We start from the raw sequence: 19100 nt of genomic DNA, 5'->3' as shown, positions 1-19100 counted from the left end.
AAAGGCTACCATGGTGGATCTCGCCCCCAGAGAATGACACTTGGCCTCTAAGATGGCCTGGGCTTCCTCCATGTACACCCTCAGTTGTGGTCACACCATCTCCCAGGCTGTTTCTGCACAGCCAATCTTAGTCCTCTCTCCAGGTCTGATGTCTGAAAGCCTGAGTTCTAATACCCTCCCTGCCCACACCAGCAGACCGGTGTTTTGGGTTGCCACCATGATCATCTATGCAGTTTTTCTTCTCCTCTGGCTGCTGCATTCTCCTTTGAGGCTCTGAGGCTCCCCTTCTGTCCGGGCAGATCTCGCTGGTGAGAGGGCTTCCCAGGGTGCAGGAACCCTTCCTCTTCCACAGCTCCCTCCCAGGGTGAGGAACCCTTCCTCTTCCACAGCTCCCTCTCCGGGGTGCAGGTCCCATCCCGATTCCTTTCTCATTTTCCTTTTAATCTTTTTCCCTATCCGGTTACCTGGAGATTTTCTTGCTCTTTCAGCAGTCTGAGGTGCTCTGCCAGTGTTCAGTAGATACTCTGTAAGAACCCTTCCACATGTAAATGTATTTTTGCATTTGTGGGAAAAGGGGAGCTTCAAATCCTACTACTCCACCATCATAACTGCTCTCAGGTATGAGCCTTTTAAATAAATACTTCAGATGCTTCTCGTGCCTCACCATTAATTAGAGTAAAATGATGATACCTGTGAAAGTGACCCCAATTCCACTTTCTTACCAGACATAGCTGAGAATGCCTTAGAGAAGGAATGTGTCTAATATAAATGCTTAACCTTATACCTACAACTGTTACTAAATGTTCCTAATTTCATATTCCTGAAAACATAAGCAGAAACTTATAGATGCTTTAAGTATACACTACTTAAAAACATGTTAAAGGTAGGTCCTGAAAGATTCTTTTTATTTAAAAAATATTACATGTAATTATACAATTTTATTAAGAGACTTAAAAGTATCTCAGGAGTTGCACTAAGACAAACAATTCCACTTTTCCTTTAATAAACTACACATCTAAACTTTCCTCCCTTTATTACTATAATATTAACTAATAAAATAGTACTTGTATTTGGAAAAGAAGAAATAGGTTACATTACAGTTGAATTAGGTTCAGGAATCAAGCTCAATTTGTTTCCAAGACTTGGAAGAACTTCTTTTGTACTGTTCCAGTTCCTAAAACAAAAACATGTTTTACTGGTAAAAAACCTTAAAATTTAAACTAGGAGCCTTAAAACTGCCTTAGCATCTTTGGGGTGTAACAGTGTATCCTTTATAAAAGTATTAACACTCTCAAAATTTCTTGACAACTACTTTATAAATGACTATACTCGGGATGTATTTTCTAGAAATGTAGTTTTCAGAGTATCTATGTAGCCTAAGTAGCACTTGGAGATGAATTAAAATTTTAGACAAAATTATATTCTAAATAGTGCATACACATTGTTTTTCAAGTAACAGAATTAGGCATTGTTATACGCATGCTTTGGGCTTCCCTGGTGACTCAGCTGGTACAGAATACGCCTGCAATGCGAGAGACCTGGGTTTGATTCCTGGATTGGGAGATCCCTTGGAGAAGGGAACAGCTACCCACTGCAGTATTCTGGCTTGAGGAATTCCATGGACTGTATAGTCCATGGGGTCACAAAGAGTCAGACATGACTGAGTGACTTTCACATTCATGCATGCTTTAAGAATATAAAAATGATCTTATTTTTAAACATTTGCTGTTCAGCTCTTGTCAAATTGTGCTTGAAGTTAGCAAAGTATCAATATTTAAAATGTACATATCTTTTGACCCAGTGATTATACCTTTAGACATTCATCATACAGCACAACAGAGAAGAGCAGAAGGATATTCACTGCACTATTGGCATGCAATTGGAAATGGCTTAGATATCTCACAGTAAGGATTGATTAAATACCTCAGTGCTCACTGACGCCTGAATTTGTAGGCAGCCAACAAAAATAATAGTGCTGTATGTGCCAAATGAGAAAGGCAACTAGGTGGAGAGAGGGCAGGACACTTCCATTTTCTATATTATATACTTTTATGTCTTGATTTTTTTTCATCATGAGTGTATGTTACTTTTATAATTCATAAAATAAAGATAAACTTTATGGAGGTGGGAAAACCTGCATGAGACAACTAACATGCAAAAGGGACCATCTAAGGAGACTGTCTCTTGGCTTCTTATATGTTATTCAGTGTCTAAGTGCACAAAGTGTATCACTGTTTCAGATAAGCAAAAAGTGGTTACTCTGCAAGATAAGGCAACCCCTGCCCTTTGCCTAATGTAAAACTGAAGTTCATAGTTGCTAGGAAAAGAAAACTGCATTCTCATTTTCAGAATCTCTTTCATACGTATATTCTAAGTTATTAAAATTTAAATGTTGAAAGTTTCAAAACACTATACTGACTTTGAAGAAAATTTTTTCCCTTAGTATTAACTCCAAAGTAGTCTTTATAGCTTGGTTTATTTTTAATGACATTAACTCAGTTCACCAGTTATCTTACCTGTAACTTATGGTTTCAAGGATTGTTAGCTCATAAAGAATAAACAGTAATCAGTTATCACAAACATTGCCTTTAATGGGAAGTGCTGAATTATTATTATTTTTTACCAATGGTAATGGTGAGGGCATTGCTCTGAGATTCTGGGCTAGTAGTTTCTCCCTTCTGCAAGCTGTAAAGTGACAGAACTGGGCTGGACCCCAGCCATGCCAGAAGGAGGATGGAGAGTAACTGGTGTGATACAGAACTCGCTGTGTTCACTAGCTCTTCAGTACTGCTCTCATGCGACCTCAACATTATGTGATGATGTTTTAAAGGAACAGCAACTAAGAGGGCTCTACAGTTCTTCATGGCCACTCTAGAGTCACTTTAAAAGAGAAAGCAAAACCAAAAAGGGTTTCCACGCTGCTTCTTAAAAGCTTCTAGTTTTCAAATATAAATATATATAATGCTTAAAACACCATCTTCAATAGAGGACAGTAAAACACATTTCCCCCCAACATGTAAATCAATCAATGTAAATCAATCAGTGTGTGTCTGTGTTTAAATTATAGGCCTAGGGATTATAGAGTTTTTTGAAAACAGGATTCAAAATGCATATGCATGGTTGAACCAAGAAGACCTTAAAAACAACTATTTACCCAAACCTTTTCCATTTTTTTTTTTTGCTTTGACAATAAAAATATAGAAAAGAGGTAGAAGGGTTCAGCAAGTGCTTTCTGTACTTGACTCCCTTAAAATCAGGAGTTGCTTTAAAGCTGGAAGACTTTTAAAAACTAGCAAATAGCAAGGGACTATTTTCTGGTGCTTGTGTGAAGTCTGACAAAAGAGAGCTAATTAGGAAAGACATTTAGTCTGCAGAAAAGGTGAAAAGGGGGTCTTAAGGCTGATCCTCAAACCAGGGGGACTAATTTCAGTCTCTGTGAGGATCTTCATGCATCAGTGGGGACTGGGAGCAAAAGGGATTCTGGACAGTGATCATCAATGCCATGTTCTACTATCAAGAACTTGAAGCATTATGGAATACTGTGTCTCAGTGCCTCCCCCCTCACTGGCAGGATAATGTAACAGAAGTATGGTTTAAGTAAAGTGTGGTTTAAAGGGACACATCTGTCTTGCCTGATGATTCTACATGACTTGGGCTTTGTGAAAGGCTCAGTATTAGAGGAACTGAACGGGACTCATGAATTAGCCTATCTTAGAAGTGCTGTGCTCTGATTTCATTGCCAAAGCTTAAGGGTACCAAACTCTTTGTTTGATGCCTGATTATTTAAGCCACTAATAATGAGACTTGGGGGTGGGAGGGAGTCACATCTGGTGACTGGGTGTGGAAGATCACATCTGGTCTCAGATAGGCCCAGGGCCAGCCCTCCACTCATATGCAACTGGATTATTTTCAGTGAAATAGGATATCATCTCTCTTCCTAAGAAGTACAAGAATCAGTAACTATTTGAGTTGAAGGTATGCAGACACATAGTACACAGTATAGACGTCAAGTATTTACCAGTTGCTTTTAGGTAGGGACATAATTTTGTGTGATTATGGAAAACTTTAAATGAGACATTTCTTTTAGATGGATATTATTCTTCTTCTAAAAGGCAAATCAAGTCTAAAGATTATAATGCTATTTTCACTGAAAAATGTCAGTGTAGCAATAATCATTAAAAGATCAAGAAGGCAGTGTTTTTAGAAAGAGCTGTAGACTAGATTTTCACTTACGGCAGATGAATTCTTTTATAGGCTATGTTAATAAAAGTGGCATTGACTATCTTGCCCATATAAAAAATGAAAATGTATTGTTAAATGTTTAGTAGGAAATAGGGGTTTTTCAAAATTAATCAACAGAGAGTTTTCTCACACATAAGCCAGCTTCTGTGTTTATCAGTAGACAACTGGAAACAATGTAAGGCCCTGAAACGGCTTTGGAAGAACGTGAAAGAATATATAAAGTTTTGGATATTAGAACGTCAGAATTTGGAAGTGAACATCTATAAAATAATTGAGTATCCACTGCTAATCATTAGCATGACTTTTAAAGCAGAGGTGGGTACTACATGTGCAAACTAAAATCAATTCATCTACTAAAATACCACGAATGAAACTGCTTTAGAGGCAAAATTAGGACATTATAACTTTTCAAGTGAGTCTAAAAAAAATTTGTCCAGAGAATGTGGTAATTAGTGAGGTACAAGGGAAGAATGATACAGGTATTGTGGGGCTGCTTTCCAGTTCTACTCAAAACTCATATGGTTTTAGGTCAGTTAGGGATGATGGATTTGAATGTGAAACCTTAAGATGCTCAGAAATACTCTTGCCCTTTAATAATAAATGTATAAAAGGGATCACTGTATAATATAAACAGATAATCTTATCAACAATGGCAGTTAGTCACTAACTCCTAGATAAATATTAATTCAGAGATGACGTCCAACTAATCTCTATAGCCAAGCTGCAAAACACAACAAGGGTTACATGGGGTCACTTTAGTGTTCCTGCAACATGCCCCTGACTTTGCTACAGCTACAACACCCTCTAAATTTTCATGACATGGTTTTCCAGGAGTCTTCTGTACTTAAAATGTTCTGCTTACTTATTCTTGGGCTCCAGAGGGTGAAAGGCGACTGCTGAGAAAAAGACCCTGGTCCCTGCTCACAGTGGGTGGTTGTGTTCAGCTTATCCTAGCAACAGTTACACAACTCTACAAATCCCACCTGAGAGGTGGTCAGGGCATTTCATTTACTGTGCTTATTTTATGTAAGGTTATATTCTTCACAATGACTCATTTTATCAAACTAAAAGGAGATCCGGGAAAATCTCAATATTGGATCATGATAAAAATTTACCAACTCTTACATGCTTATATCAGGCTGTGTATCACAAATGATGCTGTCTGGGCACATACATGGAAAGCAGTCTCCACTTCTAATCACTTTCCTGAGAGTTCCCGGGTTTTGTCAACTGTGTGCTTTCAGATTAGGCAGTCCTTCATCTTTCTGATATGCGAAAAGTATGTGTGCTGCTGTGCTTAGTCGCGCAGTCATGTCCGTCTCTTTGCAATCCCATGGACTGTACCTGCCAGGTTCCTCTGTCCATGGGGATTCTTCAGGCAAGAATACTGGAATGAGCTGCCATGTCCTCCTCCAGGGGATCTTCCCACCCAGGGATCGAACCCAGGTCTGCTGCATTGCAGGCAGATTCTTTACTGTCTGAGCCACCAAGAAAGGTATGGATATATCTAAATGTCCTAATAAAAAACAAAACCTTCTAAACAATCCCACACAAAAAAGAATATTATGGAAGCGTCTTCCCAACAGCGAGGTAAGAATCACTACCCATCTTCAACATAAAGTATACTGGAAAGTCCAAAAAGCATATGTGAACACTAAGTCATCTCTGGGTGGTAGAATGTTATATGATCTTTAGTTCCTCATTTATGCATATCAGAATTTATATATATATATAGTGAAGATATACTATTTAAATAATTTTGAAAGGAAAAAGTAAATAAGTTGAGAAAAACAGAATTCCAAGTATATTTCTGTGATAAAACTCAAGATGAAACAAATGTTTAGGATAATACCTGATCCTTCTGAATTCTCATCTCATCAACTTCACTTTCAGCATACTGAGGGTCTTGTGCAGGGTCCTTGACATCTTTTAGTGTGTTGATACTCTGAAATCACAATTTGTTATGTCATTTCATGCCCATAACCAAAAACCTTCAATGACCATCATCTACCTCACAAGCTAAGTTCCTATTTCTCGGGCAGCCAGTGAAGGCTGATCTTTTGAGCCTTCATCACCACTGAAGGCCAATTCAAATTCCCCAGGTTCTCTCTCCCTCTTGGATACTGTTTCTCCCTTCTCTAACAACCAGAAAGAGCTCTGTTTGGAAGCAGAGTGAGAAAAGTGTCTTACCCATGTTTCAGCCCCATGGGGTCAGACATACAGGAGATTTTAAGCAAGTGTTTAATTGATTTGAGCATGTAAGTAGGAAACAAAGTTACTATAATAGGCCTGTTTGAACATTTCCCAATAACTGATGAATAACAGCAAAGCGAAAAAGCGAAAGTTGCTCAGTCGTGTCCGGCTCTCTGCAACCCCATAGACTATTCGGTTCATGGAATTCTCCAGGCTAGAACAGTAGCCTTTCCCTTCTCCAGGGGATCTTCCCAGCCCAGGGATCGAACCCAGGTCTCCCGCATTGCAGGTAGATTCTTTACCAGCTGAGTCACAAGGGGAAGCCCAACTGTCGAATAGTGCTGAAAATTCTTGCTTTAAAAGAATGAGAAATAGATACCTTTGGTGGAAAGAGCTTTTCATACACTTTTTTCCATAGATCCATTGGTGAACGGGCATGAAACTTTCCAATGTCATTATCAGGAAGAGGCGGGGATCCTAGAATTGGAAGTTTTAATTCAAATGACTGCATTGACTAAAACATAAACTATTACTATCAATAAAACAGAGGATACTTAGATCACTCATTTCCTTTTCTTCTATAATCACTGTTAAAATTTACCTCAACCCAGTGTAACAAGGCCACTGGGACAGAGTCTAGTACCAGAGGGAGAGGAGACAGAGTAATGAGTAAATTGGAATTCTCTTTCCATGCACTTAAGTAGATGTTCAGGAAAAATAGAAAATATGACATTCTCATGTGTTTGTGAATGTTTACGGAAGCAGATGTTCTTATGTGCTGTTGAATAGAATGCAAATTGCAACAGCTATACTGGAGGGTAATAGGGCACTAGTAAATACTATTAAAATACTAAAAAAATCACATCCTATTAACCAGGAATTCTAGTTTTGAGTGTTTATCTTAGAAATACCTGCATACATGCATTAAGGATTTCACAGAGCCGCATTATTTGTATTAATGAAGAAATGGCCACGGCTGAAATGTCCATCAATAGAGGCACAGTGAACTAAACGCCTATGCATAGCCATGCTCTGTAACGCTATCCAGCAGTCAAAGTTCCAAACAGACCAAATGTAGCATTAATGTGGAGAAGGCACTAAGGTGTGCTGAGTGAAAAAGGAAAACTTCAGAATGACACAGAATAATACAACTGTATTAAAACAGTATTTTTTCTATACCACATTCACATGTATAGAAAATGGAATATTAAACTTGATCATATATATACTATTTCAAGATTTATAAGGAGAATGTTTTTATGCATTGCCTGTATAATTTAAAAATTAATGTGAAAAATTTGAAAATATGCTGCCACTTCTTGGACATTTTCAATGCATAGTCTGAGATTTCCCATTCTTTCTATGCGAGCATCTACACTGTTCACCGTTTCACTCTATCTCTCAGGGCCCCCTTAGACTTTGGTGGGTAAGATAGTGATCAAATCCACCCCTCTTACCCAGATTTCCCAATTTCTTCCTTGTCCTTACTTGTGTGTGTAGTAAGTGGTGCAGAAGTTTATCACCTTTGTAGGTTCATATATCCACTACCACAGTCAAGACACCGAACAGTTTCGTTCCCAGAAAGATCCCTCGTGTTGCTCTTTTGTAACCAAACCCACCTCCTTCTCGATCCCTCTCCCTCCCTCCCTCCCCACCTACAGTTCTGTCCCTAACCTCTGACAACCATTAATCTTTCCTATATTTCTAAAATTTCTTCATTCCAGAGTTTTATATAAATAGAATCGTACGTAACATTTTCTGATTGGCTTTTAAAATTCAGTATAATTCTCTGGAGAGGAAACCAAGTTGCTGTATATATCAATAGTTTGTTCCTTTTTATTGCTGAGTAGTAAGTATTCCATGGTATGGATATACCACAGTTTATCCATTTACCTGTTGAATGATGTCTGGGTTGTTTCCACTTTGGGGCTATTACAAATAAAGATATCATGAACATTTATGTACAGATTTTTATGTGAACATACATGTTCATTTCTCCAAATAAATGTCAAATAGTGCAATTTCTAGGTCATATGGTAGCTGCACGATTAGTTTTATAAGGAACCATCAAACTGTTTTCAAGAGTGGTTGACCAGCTGCTATGGAGGTTCCTTAAAAAACTAAAAATAGAGCTATCATATGACCTGCAATCCCGCTCCTGGGCATTTATCTGGAGAAAAACATGATCTGAAAGGATACATGCACCCTAGCACTGTTTACAAAAGCCAAGTCATGGAAGCAACCTAACGTCCATCAAAGAGGGATGGATAAAGATGTGGTGTGTATATATATATATATATATATATAATGGTCTATTACTCAGCCATTAAAAAGAATGAAACAATGTCATTTGCAGCAACATGGATGGACCCAGAGAATATCGTCATACTAAGTAAAGTAAGTCAGAGAAGGAGAAATATTGTATGATATCCCTTATATGTGGAATCTAAAAATAAATAATGCAAATGAACTTACAAAACAGAAAGAGACTCACAGACTTGAATGAACTTATGATTGCTGGGGGAAGGGGACAGTTAGGGAGTCTGGCAAGGTCATGTACACACTGCTATATTTAAAATGGATAACCAGCAAGGACCTATTGTCTAGTACATGGAACTCTACTCAGTGTCATGTGGCAGCCTGGATGGGAGGGGTTTGGGGGAGAATGGATACATGTATATGTATGGCTGAGTCTCTTTGCTGTTCACCTGAAACTATCACAACATTGTTAATCAGCTATGCTCCAATACAAAATGTATGTTAACGTATGTTAAGTCACTTCAGTCATGTCCAACTCGTTGTGACCCCATGGACTGTAGCCCACCAGGCTCCTCTGTCCATGTGATTTTCCAAGAAAGAATACTGGAGTGGGTTGTCATGCCTTCCTCCAAAATACAAAATACAAAATTCAAAAGGAAAAAGAAAAAAGAGTGTCTATTTTACATTCCTACCAACAATGTATGAGTGATCCAATTTCTCCACATCCTCTCACCAGCATTTGGTGTTACCACTATATTTTAACTATTCTGATAAGTGTGTGGTAATATCTCAATGTAGTTTCAATTTGCACTTCCTTCATGTAAAAAATGTATTAAATATCTTTTTGTGTGCTTATTTGCTATTATTGTATATCTGTAATGAAATATCTGGCCATATCTTTTACATATTTTTGAATTGGATTTTTTTTACTGTTATATATTCAAGATACTAGTCCTTTGTAAAGAATGTAGTTCAAAATTTCTCCCAGATTGTAGCATATCTTTTTATTCTTTTCACATGGGCTTTTAAGAGCAAAAGTTTTTAACTTTGATGAGGTCCAAGCTCCATGATTTTTTAAATTCAGTATTTTTCGACCCTTCTCTGACCTCCAACTACTTACAGGGGCAAAAGATTTCCATCAGCATTTCTATCATTACACACAGTGATTCTCACTGCTAATGAAATTAAGTTGGCAATTATAATAATTATAATTATAAAAATCAGTCTTTATAATAACTCATTAACACCTCTGTTCTTTTCATTCCAATTCAATCTATAATCTCATGACAAAGATCTCTACATCTGAAGTCAACTTCAGCATTTAAGAGTAATGGGGGGTGGGAAAAAAGAAAACCACTGTCCATTAGTGTTAAAACCAAACTATGCCAACCCCAGAGTACAGAGTTGCTAGGCCCCAAAATCTCTACAATGAAATTACTTCTGTGAGAAGAGAGGGAGCTCGACCATATAAACCCTTGAAATTTCTTTTGCTTCGTGAGTCTAGGGATAAGTATAGGAAACATCCCATTAGATAAAGTATTTACATAACAAAAAATTAAGGCATACCTAGTTAATGCAACTGTGTTCTTTTTGAGTTATTCCAACACTTGAATCTCTTATATTTTTCATCATTGCTTATAATATATAGCTTTGAATTTCCTGACTACTCTATTCTGATTTTCTTCTAAAACCAAGGAGCTAAAATTTAAAAGCACCTGGAAATCAGTGAGGGAAAGAAAGTACATGCAATTTTTTTTTAGTGGTATAGAGATCAGAAATCAGTTGCTCATATGTCAACATCCCTTTCATCACAAATATATCAATGTGATACATTCTGCATCAATACAAGGTACACAAATAAACACAAGATATAACGACAATAATAATGAAACCAGAAATGGTGGTTAGGGTTAGGAGATGTTGGAGATGAAGTGAACAGGCAGTAGGATAAAATCAATAAGCAATTAAAACAAATGGAACAATCTTAATAAGTTCACCAACCTATCTGACTTAAAGAATCCAATCCTGCTGTGATAAACAGAGGTTTATTCTGATCCACACATATTGATTTGCTACACGGATAAGAAGAAAAAAGAATCTAATTTAGTTTAGCAATCAAATATCCTGACATTCCCTACTGTAAATACAAGAGCCAAGTTTTATATCTACCCCCTAAGAGAGCATTTCTCAAAATGAATGAATGATTATTAATGTAACCAATTCAAAAAATAAAGTATAGCTCTAATAAAGATATTTAAAAAAAAGACCCAAACTACCTCAAATCAAAACCAAGAAAGACAGCAAGGTTAAGAAAACCAAGAAAGATAGCAAGGTTAAGAAAAATACTTACTAAAATGATCAATTCTATTTCTAATATAAAAAAGTGATAATAGTGGGAGAGCTACTAAAATAAGGGGAAAGAAGTAACAGGATCAAGGAAACAAGTATAATAGTATGATCATTTTATTCTAGTTTCCAACTATTATATAACATTTTAGTTGTAAACTATGATAAATATTTAAATAATATAAGAAGCAAGAGATAATATGAAATTATCTAAGAACAGTCATCTGAGGCATTTTTCCCAGTCAAGAAACAAGAGACGTGTGAGAACAATAATCAGATGAGAGAATACCAAAATAAAAAGTAATTAAAAAATATTTTAATAGTACCTTTTGTTGATGCCAAATGCCAATTGGTTAATAACTCCACGTATTTTTAGTAATAGAGCTTCTGATTTACTGGTAAACTAAAAAGAAAAAAATCAGGACAATAAATTACATACTCAGCTTTCAAATCACAGAAAGAGGTAAAATAAACATGGCTTTCAACAAGTACAGACTGCAGAGAGAATTACTATTTATTTGCCCAACAAAATCTCCTGTTTGAGTAAGCAAAACAAAACCCAAAGAAAGAAAAAGAAAGAAATCTCGATAAATTTGTTTTAACTCACTCTTCAAATTTCATGAATGCCTGATATATTTATTGTATGTACTTGTGTTTATGCACTAATCATTTCAGCTACTCCCACAAACGGACCGTAATCATTACCAAAATGCAATCTGGTTGGTTAAAAAACAGGAGGTATGTATCATAAATAACTTTTCCATCCAAACTCATACTGCTGTCCTCAAAGCAGTTAATATGGGAGCTGCAGACTAGTCTAACAATACTGATACTCACTAAAACAACTTTAAAACATCTCTTCAGATTTGCCTTTAAAATTTGCAAAGTAAGCTACCGACTATTCTCAGTGGTGGTCTATAACCAAGTGATCATAACCAGAATATTTTAGAAGAATGAAACTGTATGGGTACTATTAATCATTAAGCTGAGAAATCAGATGAAAACCAGGACATATGGCTACCCTACAAAACCTTTTACGACTAATTTTGAATGTTTGGAAATACTAAGGTCACCCAGCCAAATCAGAATGACTAAGATGTATGAAAGTAGGAAAAACAACCTTGAACCAAAATGAAATGTAATTATAAGGTAAAAAGATCAGTGTTCAGAATAAGATTCGTTCAAGACCTGGGTTTGATCCCTGGGTTGGGAAGATACCCTGGAGAAGGGAAAGGCTATTCACTCCATTATTCTGGCCTGGAGAATTCTACAGTCCATGGGGGTGTTGGAAAGAGTCAGACACAACTGAGTTTCACTTTCACTTTTCAGATTAAGAACAGGCTCCCAGGGAAAGGGCCTCCCTGGTGGCTCAGAAGGTTAAGAATCTGCCTGCAATGTAGGAGACCTGGGTTCAGTTCCTGGATTGGGATGATCCTTTGGAGAAGGGAATGGCAACCCACTCCAGTATTCTTATCTGGAAAATTCCATGGACAGAGGAACCTGGCGGGCTATAGTCCATGGGATCGCAAACAGTCGGACACGACTGAGTGACTAACACTTAACTTCCCGGGGGAAACTATTCAAGGGAGAACTCATGTGAATATATAAGATTTGATACATTTAAAAAATTTAAACAATTTTATGCTTCTATTGAGACAATATTCTAATATGAAAACTTCAGTTGAGTTTTAAAAACACTACTTTTTATCATCATCATTGTATTCTCTATTATGTTCCCTATATGGTGAGGAAAAAAAAAACCTCATCACAAGTGTATTTCATAGGACTACAGGGCTGGGAGGACATGAGAAGTTTTTCTAACTTAACCCCATCCTTACCCCTATCTGCTGCATCAATTGCCTCGAAAATATCCTCCACAAATATATGTAGAGTTCTACTTATGCACTCAATGCCTGGGAATTAATGATCTCCAAAAGCAACTCATTGCACTTTCAGATAATGGCAGTATTAGAAATTTCTTAATTTGAATTAAACCCCATTGATTCCTTGTTCTTGACTCTTAACCCCTTCTTGACATTTAACCCCTTTCCCATGGATCAGTCCTTCAAATATTTTAAGACTGTTATCACATTCCAAATGCTAGAATATCATTTTATGCTGTTCCTCATATATCATAATTTTAAGTTCCCTACCATCCTGGGGTCTCTCCACTGAATCTGGTCCTACTTACCAATGTTTTTCTCTTTTTTATTAACTTGATCAGATTGCTCATATTACTGAATTAGTATTTTTGACTGAATTATATAGGATAAACTATGTTAAAAAAAACAAAACAAAACAACTGCTGCATATCACTGAACCTTGAAAAGCAGGAAGTACCAAAGTCTGGACTCTAGGGTCAGAGTGGAAGTGAAACTCAAAGGTGGGGCTTTGTTAGCTCTGGCCGCTCTCTTCTGGATTTGGGAAGCTAGAAAAGCTGTGTGGTTTCCACGGTGGTCCAGAGTGCTTTTCTACAACCAACCTCTGATTTACTGACAGCTGAGATGAAAGATTCTCAGATCCTTTCCCTAGTCCCTGGACTTCTAGGGTCTTGTGAGCCATGATTAACTGCAGGTCTGCTGTGGCCTGGGTTGATCTGACTTCACCTATTATTACATTCTTACTGATAAGGCCAGCCTGGGCACTGATGGGTCATCAAATGTGATCTGTTTCTAAACAAAGAGAGGGATTTTCCTCAGCTAACTAAACAGAAGTAAATGTGGAGCTTTATCTCGGAGAGAAAGTAAGAAACTACAAGGTCCATGATCTTTGCTTCTGTACCCTGAATGAGTAAGCTAGTTTGAATTCTCCATATCTTTTCAAAACAGTAAAGAATATTTCCGTCGTTGCCAAGGCAGAGTAGAGAGGGGGAGGGAAAGCTGGATTGAGAGTTTGGAAATAGCAGATGCAAACTATTATATGCAGAACAGATAAACAAGGTCCTATTGTATAGCACAGGGAACTATATTCACTATCCTGTAATAGTACCATAATAAACCATAATGGAAAAAAATATGAAAAATAATTTTTTAAAAAAGAATATTTCCAAAATACTTGTCAACCTAATATGCAAATAGGTAGATACAGTACAAACATAAAAGGTGATGATTTTTAAGAAAATACATAATAAAACATATTTGGAGTATTCTGGGAAGTATAAGAATTTTAAATACATATCATACTTATTACTTTCAGTCTTAATATACTAGCCATGAAAGCTGGGGACTGGGCCATGTTGTCTACAGGTTCCTCTGAGCACTGCTTTAGAGGGCAAAAGAAAGCATTCAAATGGGTAGAATTTTTAAAGAAATAAAAATGCTTTGTTTTATATTTTATTGCATTAGAGGATATCGAGCAACATTTGGTCCTGCTGTGGAAGAGATAATGCTAACAGTTACAAAAAATAGCCTTTATTGAGATTTGGGTCAGGCCCTGTGCTAAGGGTTTCAGGGTTTCAGGTATATTCCTGCTACTAACCCTCACAACAACCCTATGAAGGTAGGACTATTTTTGTCCATTTTACTCTGGAGGAGACTAAGGCTTCAGTGAGGTTAAATGACTTATCTGAGACCCCGTATCTAGTAAATGGTTGCCCTGAGATTTGAATCCAGGCAGCATGACTCCCAAGTTCATTATTTTTAACCTCTACAACAAATAGCATTTTTCAAGCTTTTCTGGAAAAAAAAAAGTGTTAGTCTTTTTTTTTAAGTGAATATAGACTCTAATTCTTAAAGGAAAACCAAAAGATGAATAGAGAAATAACCAATTTATCTCCAAGACGTATGGGGATTTAAGGCTAATAAAAATGTAGAACTTTCACTTCAAGGAAATGGTAGGCTATCTAGCAGTGTGTGTTCCAGAAATACATTATAAACACTCTGTAACAAGAGGCTTTGAGGGCAATGGGAATGGAAAGGAGAGAATGACATGCATTAGTAGAAGCAACCGCATTCATTATTCTGCATGAAGCTGGTAATCTTTCCAAATTTGTTCCTGTCTGTTCAAACCCAAAGGATAGGAAACATACAAACCATTAATGATGCTCCGTAATAATGTGCAACAAATCGAAGTGTCTTGCATATTACCTTCCTCTTCTCAGAGTCAAAATCCTAAAGACATATGTTATTAAAAACAAAAAAGTTGAGAGAACTAGTATCTGTAGCAGAAAAGTACAAATTATTAAATAGAGAAATAGATTCTTTCTTCTTTATTTTTTGAAATGTACCTTGAGTAGAATTCCATTACCTTGGCATTTGGTTCTGTAGAAGCTGAACAACAGCTGCAGCCTTCTAGAGCTACACTGTCAGACCTTTCCTTGTTTAAACACTTAGCCCAATAGAATTTAGATACAAGCACACATTTTATCAAGTGGAATACCCCAAGGATTCTCTGACAAGCAAAGATAAGGAGAAACCAATTTTCTACTTTCTTCAATTTAAAAGTTGGGACATAAGTCCCGTCCCTGGGTGGCTGGACTGGATTCAGTTTCTAAATCCTCTGCCTTATCCCCATCATTCCACTGTACTTACTGTTCTTCACTTATTTTCTCTTTCCCAACTATATTCTCTTTTCCAAAATCTTTAAAATGTGTGACTCCTTGACTTCTCCCTTGCCCCGAGTCATTTTTCTCATTTCATTATTACTTTTGTTTCTCTCCTATAAAGGCTAGACAAGCGTGTACCACAAGCTCAACTAGAAGTGGAAGAGCTCACCTGAAAAATATCGTATTTACTTCCGATTATGACCAGAGGAATTGGAAATGGGTCAATTAATTCACGATCCTGTTAAGAAACATATTTCATTGATTCACTGTAATTGTTTACTACTATGTATTCAGCAATTTCTATGACTTAGGTCGTTTTAAATCTGCCCACAGTGTTAACATTGTTGGCTTGACAGAGGTTGCTCCAGTGTTTAATTTTTGAAGCTACATTTCTCAAGCATAAAACTAGAAATGACAATTCCCTAAGCTACCATATTTATTCTTCATGTTCTGTTATTTTCTTATATGTTGCCTTCCTTTTTTTAAAGTTACTTGTATTAACTGTTTGTTATAATAACATTTATACTGCATATATGGGAACCATAACTACCAGTTTTGTTTGATATTCCTTTTGTAAAACACACTCATATAAACTTTGGGCAATGTAAAATACCTTTCTTAGTTTTCTAGATGATGACATTCCTGATTGTACATAAAAGACTTGTGTTACCATACTGCAGCTTGATAGTTTAATTATCAGATGATAAAAAGATACTGATTATGTGACAGACAATAAATGAATGCATAGAATGACAGTAAAGGCTGTTGAAACTCTAATCCTTGCTTAAAACTGCATTCTTATCTGGTCTTTGCCAGGTGACATTTGTACAACCTGGTTTTGTATCTTCATTTCACAGAGATTATAAAATCAGTATCAAACTACTACCTTAAAACTCTGTTCCTTTTGATTGGTGTAATATGCCATAACAATCACGGAAGATGTCTAACGAGAAGACATATGAAATCTTTTTCCTTGTTTTGCTCTGAGGTTTTATTAAATTGCTGTAATTTTCCAGTGAACAGGTTCATCCACATCAAGTGAGTTTCAACTCATGCATAAAAACCTAAAGAAACTGTTTGTGATGTCATCTTTAACTGTGTGTGGGGCTGAGAATTCCAAGAATAACCCCAGCAGCAACTCACTGGGTGGTCCTTCTGCATGTTGCTCCACATCTTCTGTCTCATTTCAGAAGCTGCTTTAGAATTCTTCTTCCCCAGTTTCATCATCACTTTATCTACGTTCAGTTTTGTGGCTTGCAACAGATTTTCCATGGTGGGCCAAAGGTCATTAGGTTTTGAAAGATCCAAAACAAGGACAATAGAAAACGTCCTAAAGAAATAAAAACATCTTTCAGAAGAAAAAAAAAAAAAAGACTCAAAATAATTACCATTTGAAACCCTACTATACTGAAATGTATTTTCTAAGAATAACACTATAAGAAAAAAACATGGCAATCTTCTAAGAAAAATATGCCAAAATTACAGCCTTATTTATTCCAGTGCTTTTCCCTAGCAATATTTAAGTGTTACAACCAAACTTTTTGTTTGAACTAATAATAATCCAGTTCACACAATGTGCAATTGAATCCAACAGTGCCATGTTTAGATTCAGTTTTGCTGTGTGTTCCAAAGAAGGGAAGCAAAAATAATAATCACAGCAGCAGCAGCAGCAGCAATACAGCAATGTGGTGAAGGAGAAGAAAACATTTACTGATGGACCTTGCCTGGAGTCTACCTAGCTTATTTCCTCCTAACCCAACAAGACTTCCTAGAAAAGGTTACGATGGCCATTCTATGGATTAGAAATCTGAGGCACAGACTCATATAGCTAGTGAACTGTAGAGCTGGTATTTAGACCCAGAGCCACACGGTTTTCTGCTTGTACCCTGCTACCTCTCTGAAAGGCCTTGCTACCTCCCTCCAGGCCACCACACACTCCACCACCGGGACCATACGCACATGTTCATGTATATCAAACATAAATCTAAACTCAGCAACAAACAACCCAATTTAAAAATGGACAAAGAACTCCAATACACATTTCTATATTTAAAGACATACGTACGGCCAGTAAACGCAGGAAAAGATGTGCGGTATTATTAGAGAAATGCAAATCAAAACTACAATGAGATACCACTTCTTGCCCACTAGGATAGCTACAATAAAAAATAAAAATAAAAAATCCAGAAAACAATAAGTGTTGGAAAGAATAGAAATTGAAACCTTGGGGCATTGCCAATGGGAATATAAAACAGCAGAGCAGACAAGGTGGAAAGCAGTACAGTTGTTCCTGAGAAAATTATAGGAGGGTCCAGCAATTCCACTTCTGGGTGTTTTGACATCAGGGACTCACACAGGTATTTGTATACCAATGTCCATAGCAGCATTATTTACAATTGCAAAAGAGTGGAAATGACCCAAGTGTTCATCAATAGGTTAACGGCTAAACAAAATGTGGTATATGAGTACAATGAAATATTATTCAGCCTTAAAAAGGAAGGAAATTTTGATACATGCTACAGCATGGATGAATCTTAAAGACATTATGCTGAGTGAAATAAACTAGACCCAAAAGGATGATTTCATTTACACGAGGTAGCTAGAGTAGTCAAATCAGAGAGACAGAAACTAGAATGGTAGTTGCCAAGGGTTGTCAGAGGGGCAAGTAGGAAGTTATCGTTTACTGGGTACGGGTTCAGTTTGGGAAGATGAAACGCTCTGGAGAGGGGTGGTGGCGATGGTGCCTAAACAATGTGAGCGATACGGAATGTCACTAAACTGTACACTTAAAAATGGCTAAAATGGTGGATTTTATGTTATTTTACAAAAAACAAACACAAATCTAGGAGTGTTACAGAGAACGGTTGTAATAAGTCTGTACAGCCATAATCATGGGCCAATATATCTTTGATCAACATTCTGCTAGCGGAAATAGCAAGGAATTATAATAGATGCTGGCTATAATATAGTCAAGCTATCTGGGCTTTCCTGGTGACTCAGTGCTAAAGAATCCGCCTGTCAAGGCAGGAGATGCAGGTTCAATCCCTGGGCTGGGAAGATCCCCTGGAGAAGGAAATGGCAACCCACTCCAGTATTCTTGCCTGGGAAATCCCATGGAAAGAGGTGCCTGGTGGGCTGCAGTCCATGGGGTCGCAGAAGAGTTGGACAAATTAGTGACTAACAACAATTATTTTGTTTAGTTTGAGCAAATCAGCTATTTTGTGTAAAGCAAAACAAATTCTATACTATAGGTCTAAATCCAGAAAGTAGTCTTTTTAGACATTACCTAAGATTTTCTATAAAGTTATGCCATTAAATTGTCTAGCCAACCATATCTTTCATTTGAATAAGCTCAGAAACAGCTTTTCTTAATTATAATGTATGTGCATGTGTGTATATATATATATAAAGGAAGCTAATTTTATTTTCAGAGTTTTAGCATGATTAATGTTAAAAAAAAAAGACCATGGTTTAGCTTTTTTTTTTTTTTTTACTGTGGTAAAATATATATAAGTGT

The 19100-nt window shown here is 36.8% G+C and overlaps 1 protein-coding gene across 1 annotated transcript in view; it reads right to left on the bottom strand.

Annotated features, from left to right (window-relative positions):
* Positions 1 to 1111: 1111 nt before the first annotated feature.
* DYNC2LI1 (dynein cytoplasmic 2 light intermediate chain 1) overlaps positions 1112 to 19100 on the bottom strand; it is a 36692-nt gene continuing 18703 nt past the window's right edge. Inside the window, exons 6-13 of the mRNA XM_052649246.1 lie at positions 16727 to 16913; positions 15753 to 15821; positions 15072 to 15149; positions 11367 to 11443; positions 10696 to 10766; positions 6815 to 6912; positions 6095 to 6187; positions 1112 to 1174 (exon numbers count right to left, since the gene is read on the bottom strand). Coding sequence (XP_052505206.1) covers positions 1112 to 1174; positions 6095 to 6187; positions 6815 to 6912; positions 10696 to 10766; positions 11367 to 11443; positions 15072 to 15149; positions 15753 to 15821; positions 16727 to 16913 — 736 coding nt within the window. The remainder of the gene's footprint in view (positions 1175 to 6094; positions 6188 to 6814; positions 6913 to 10695; positions 10767 to 11366; positions 11444 to 15071; positions 15150 to 15752; positions 15822 to 16726; positions 16914 to 19100) is intronic.

This window comes from Budorcas taxicolor, chromosome 11 (assembly GCF_023091745.1).
Source record: "Budorcas taxicolor isolate Tak-1 chromosome 11, Takin1.1, whole genome shotgun sequence".
Lineage (NCBI taxonomy): Eukaryota > Metazoa > Chordata > Mammalia > Artiodactyla > Bovidae > Budorcas > Budorcas taxicolor.
The sequence above is the reverse complement of the archived record's forward strand: the minus strand, read 5'-3'. Positions and strand labels throughout refer to the sequence as shown.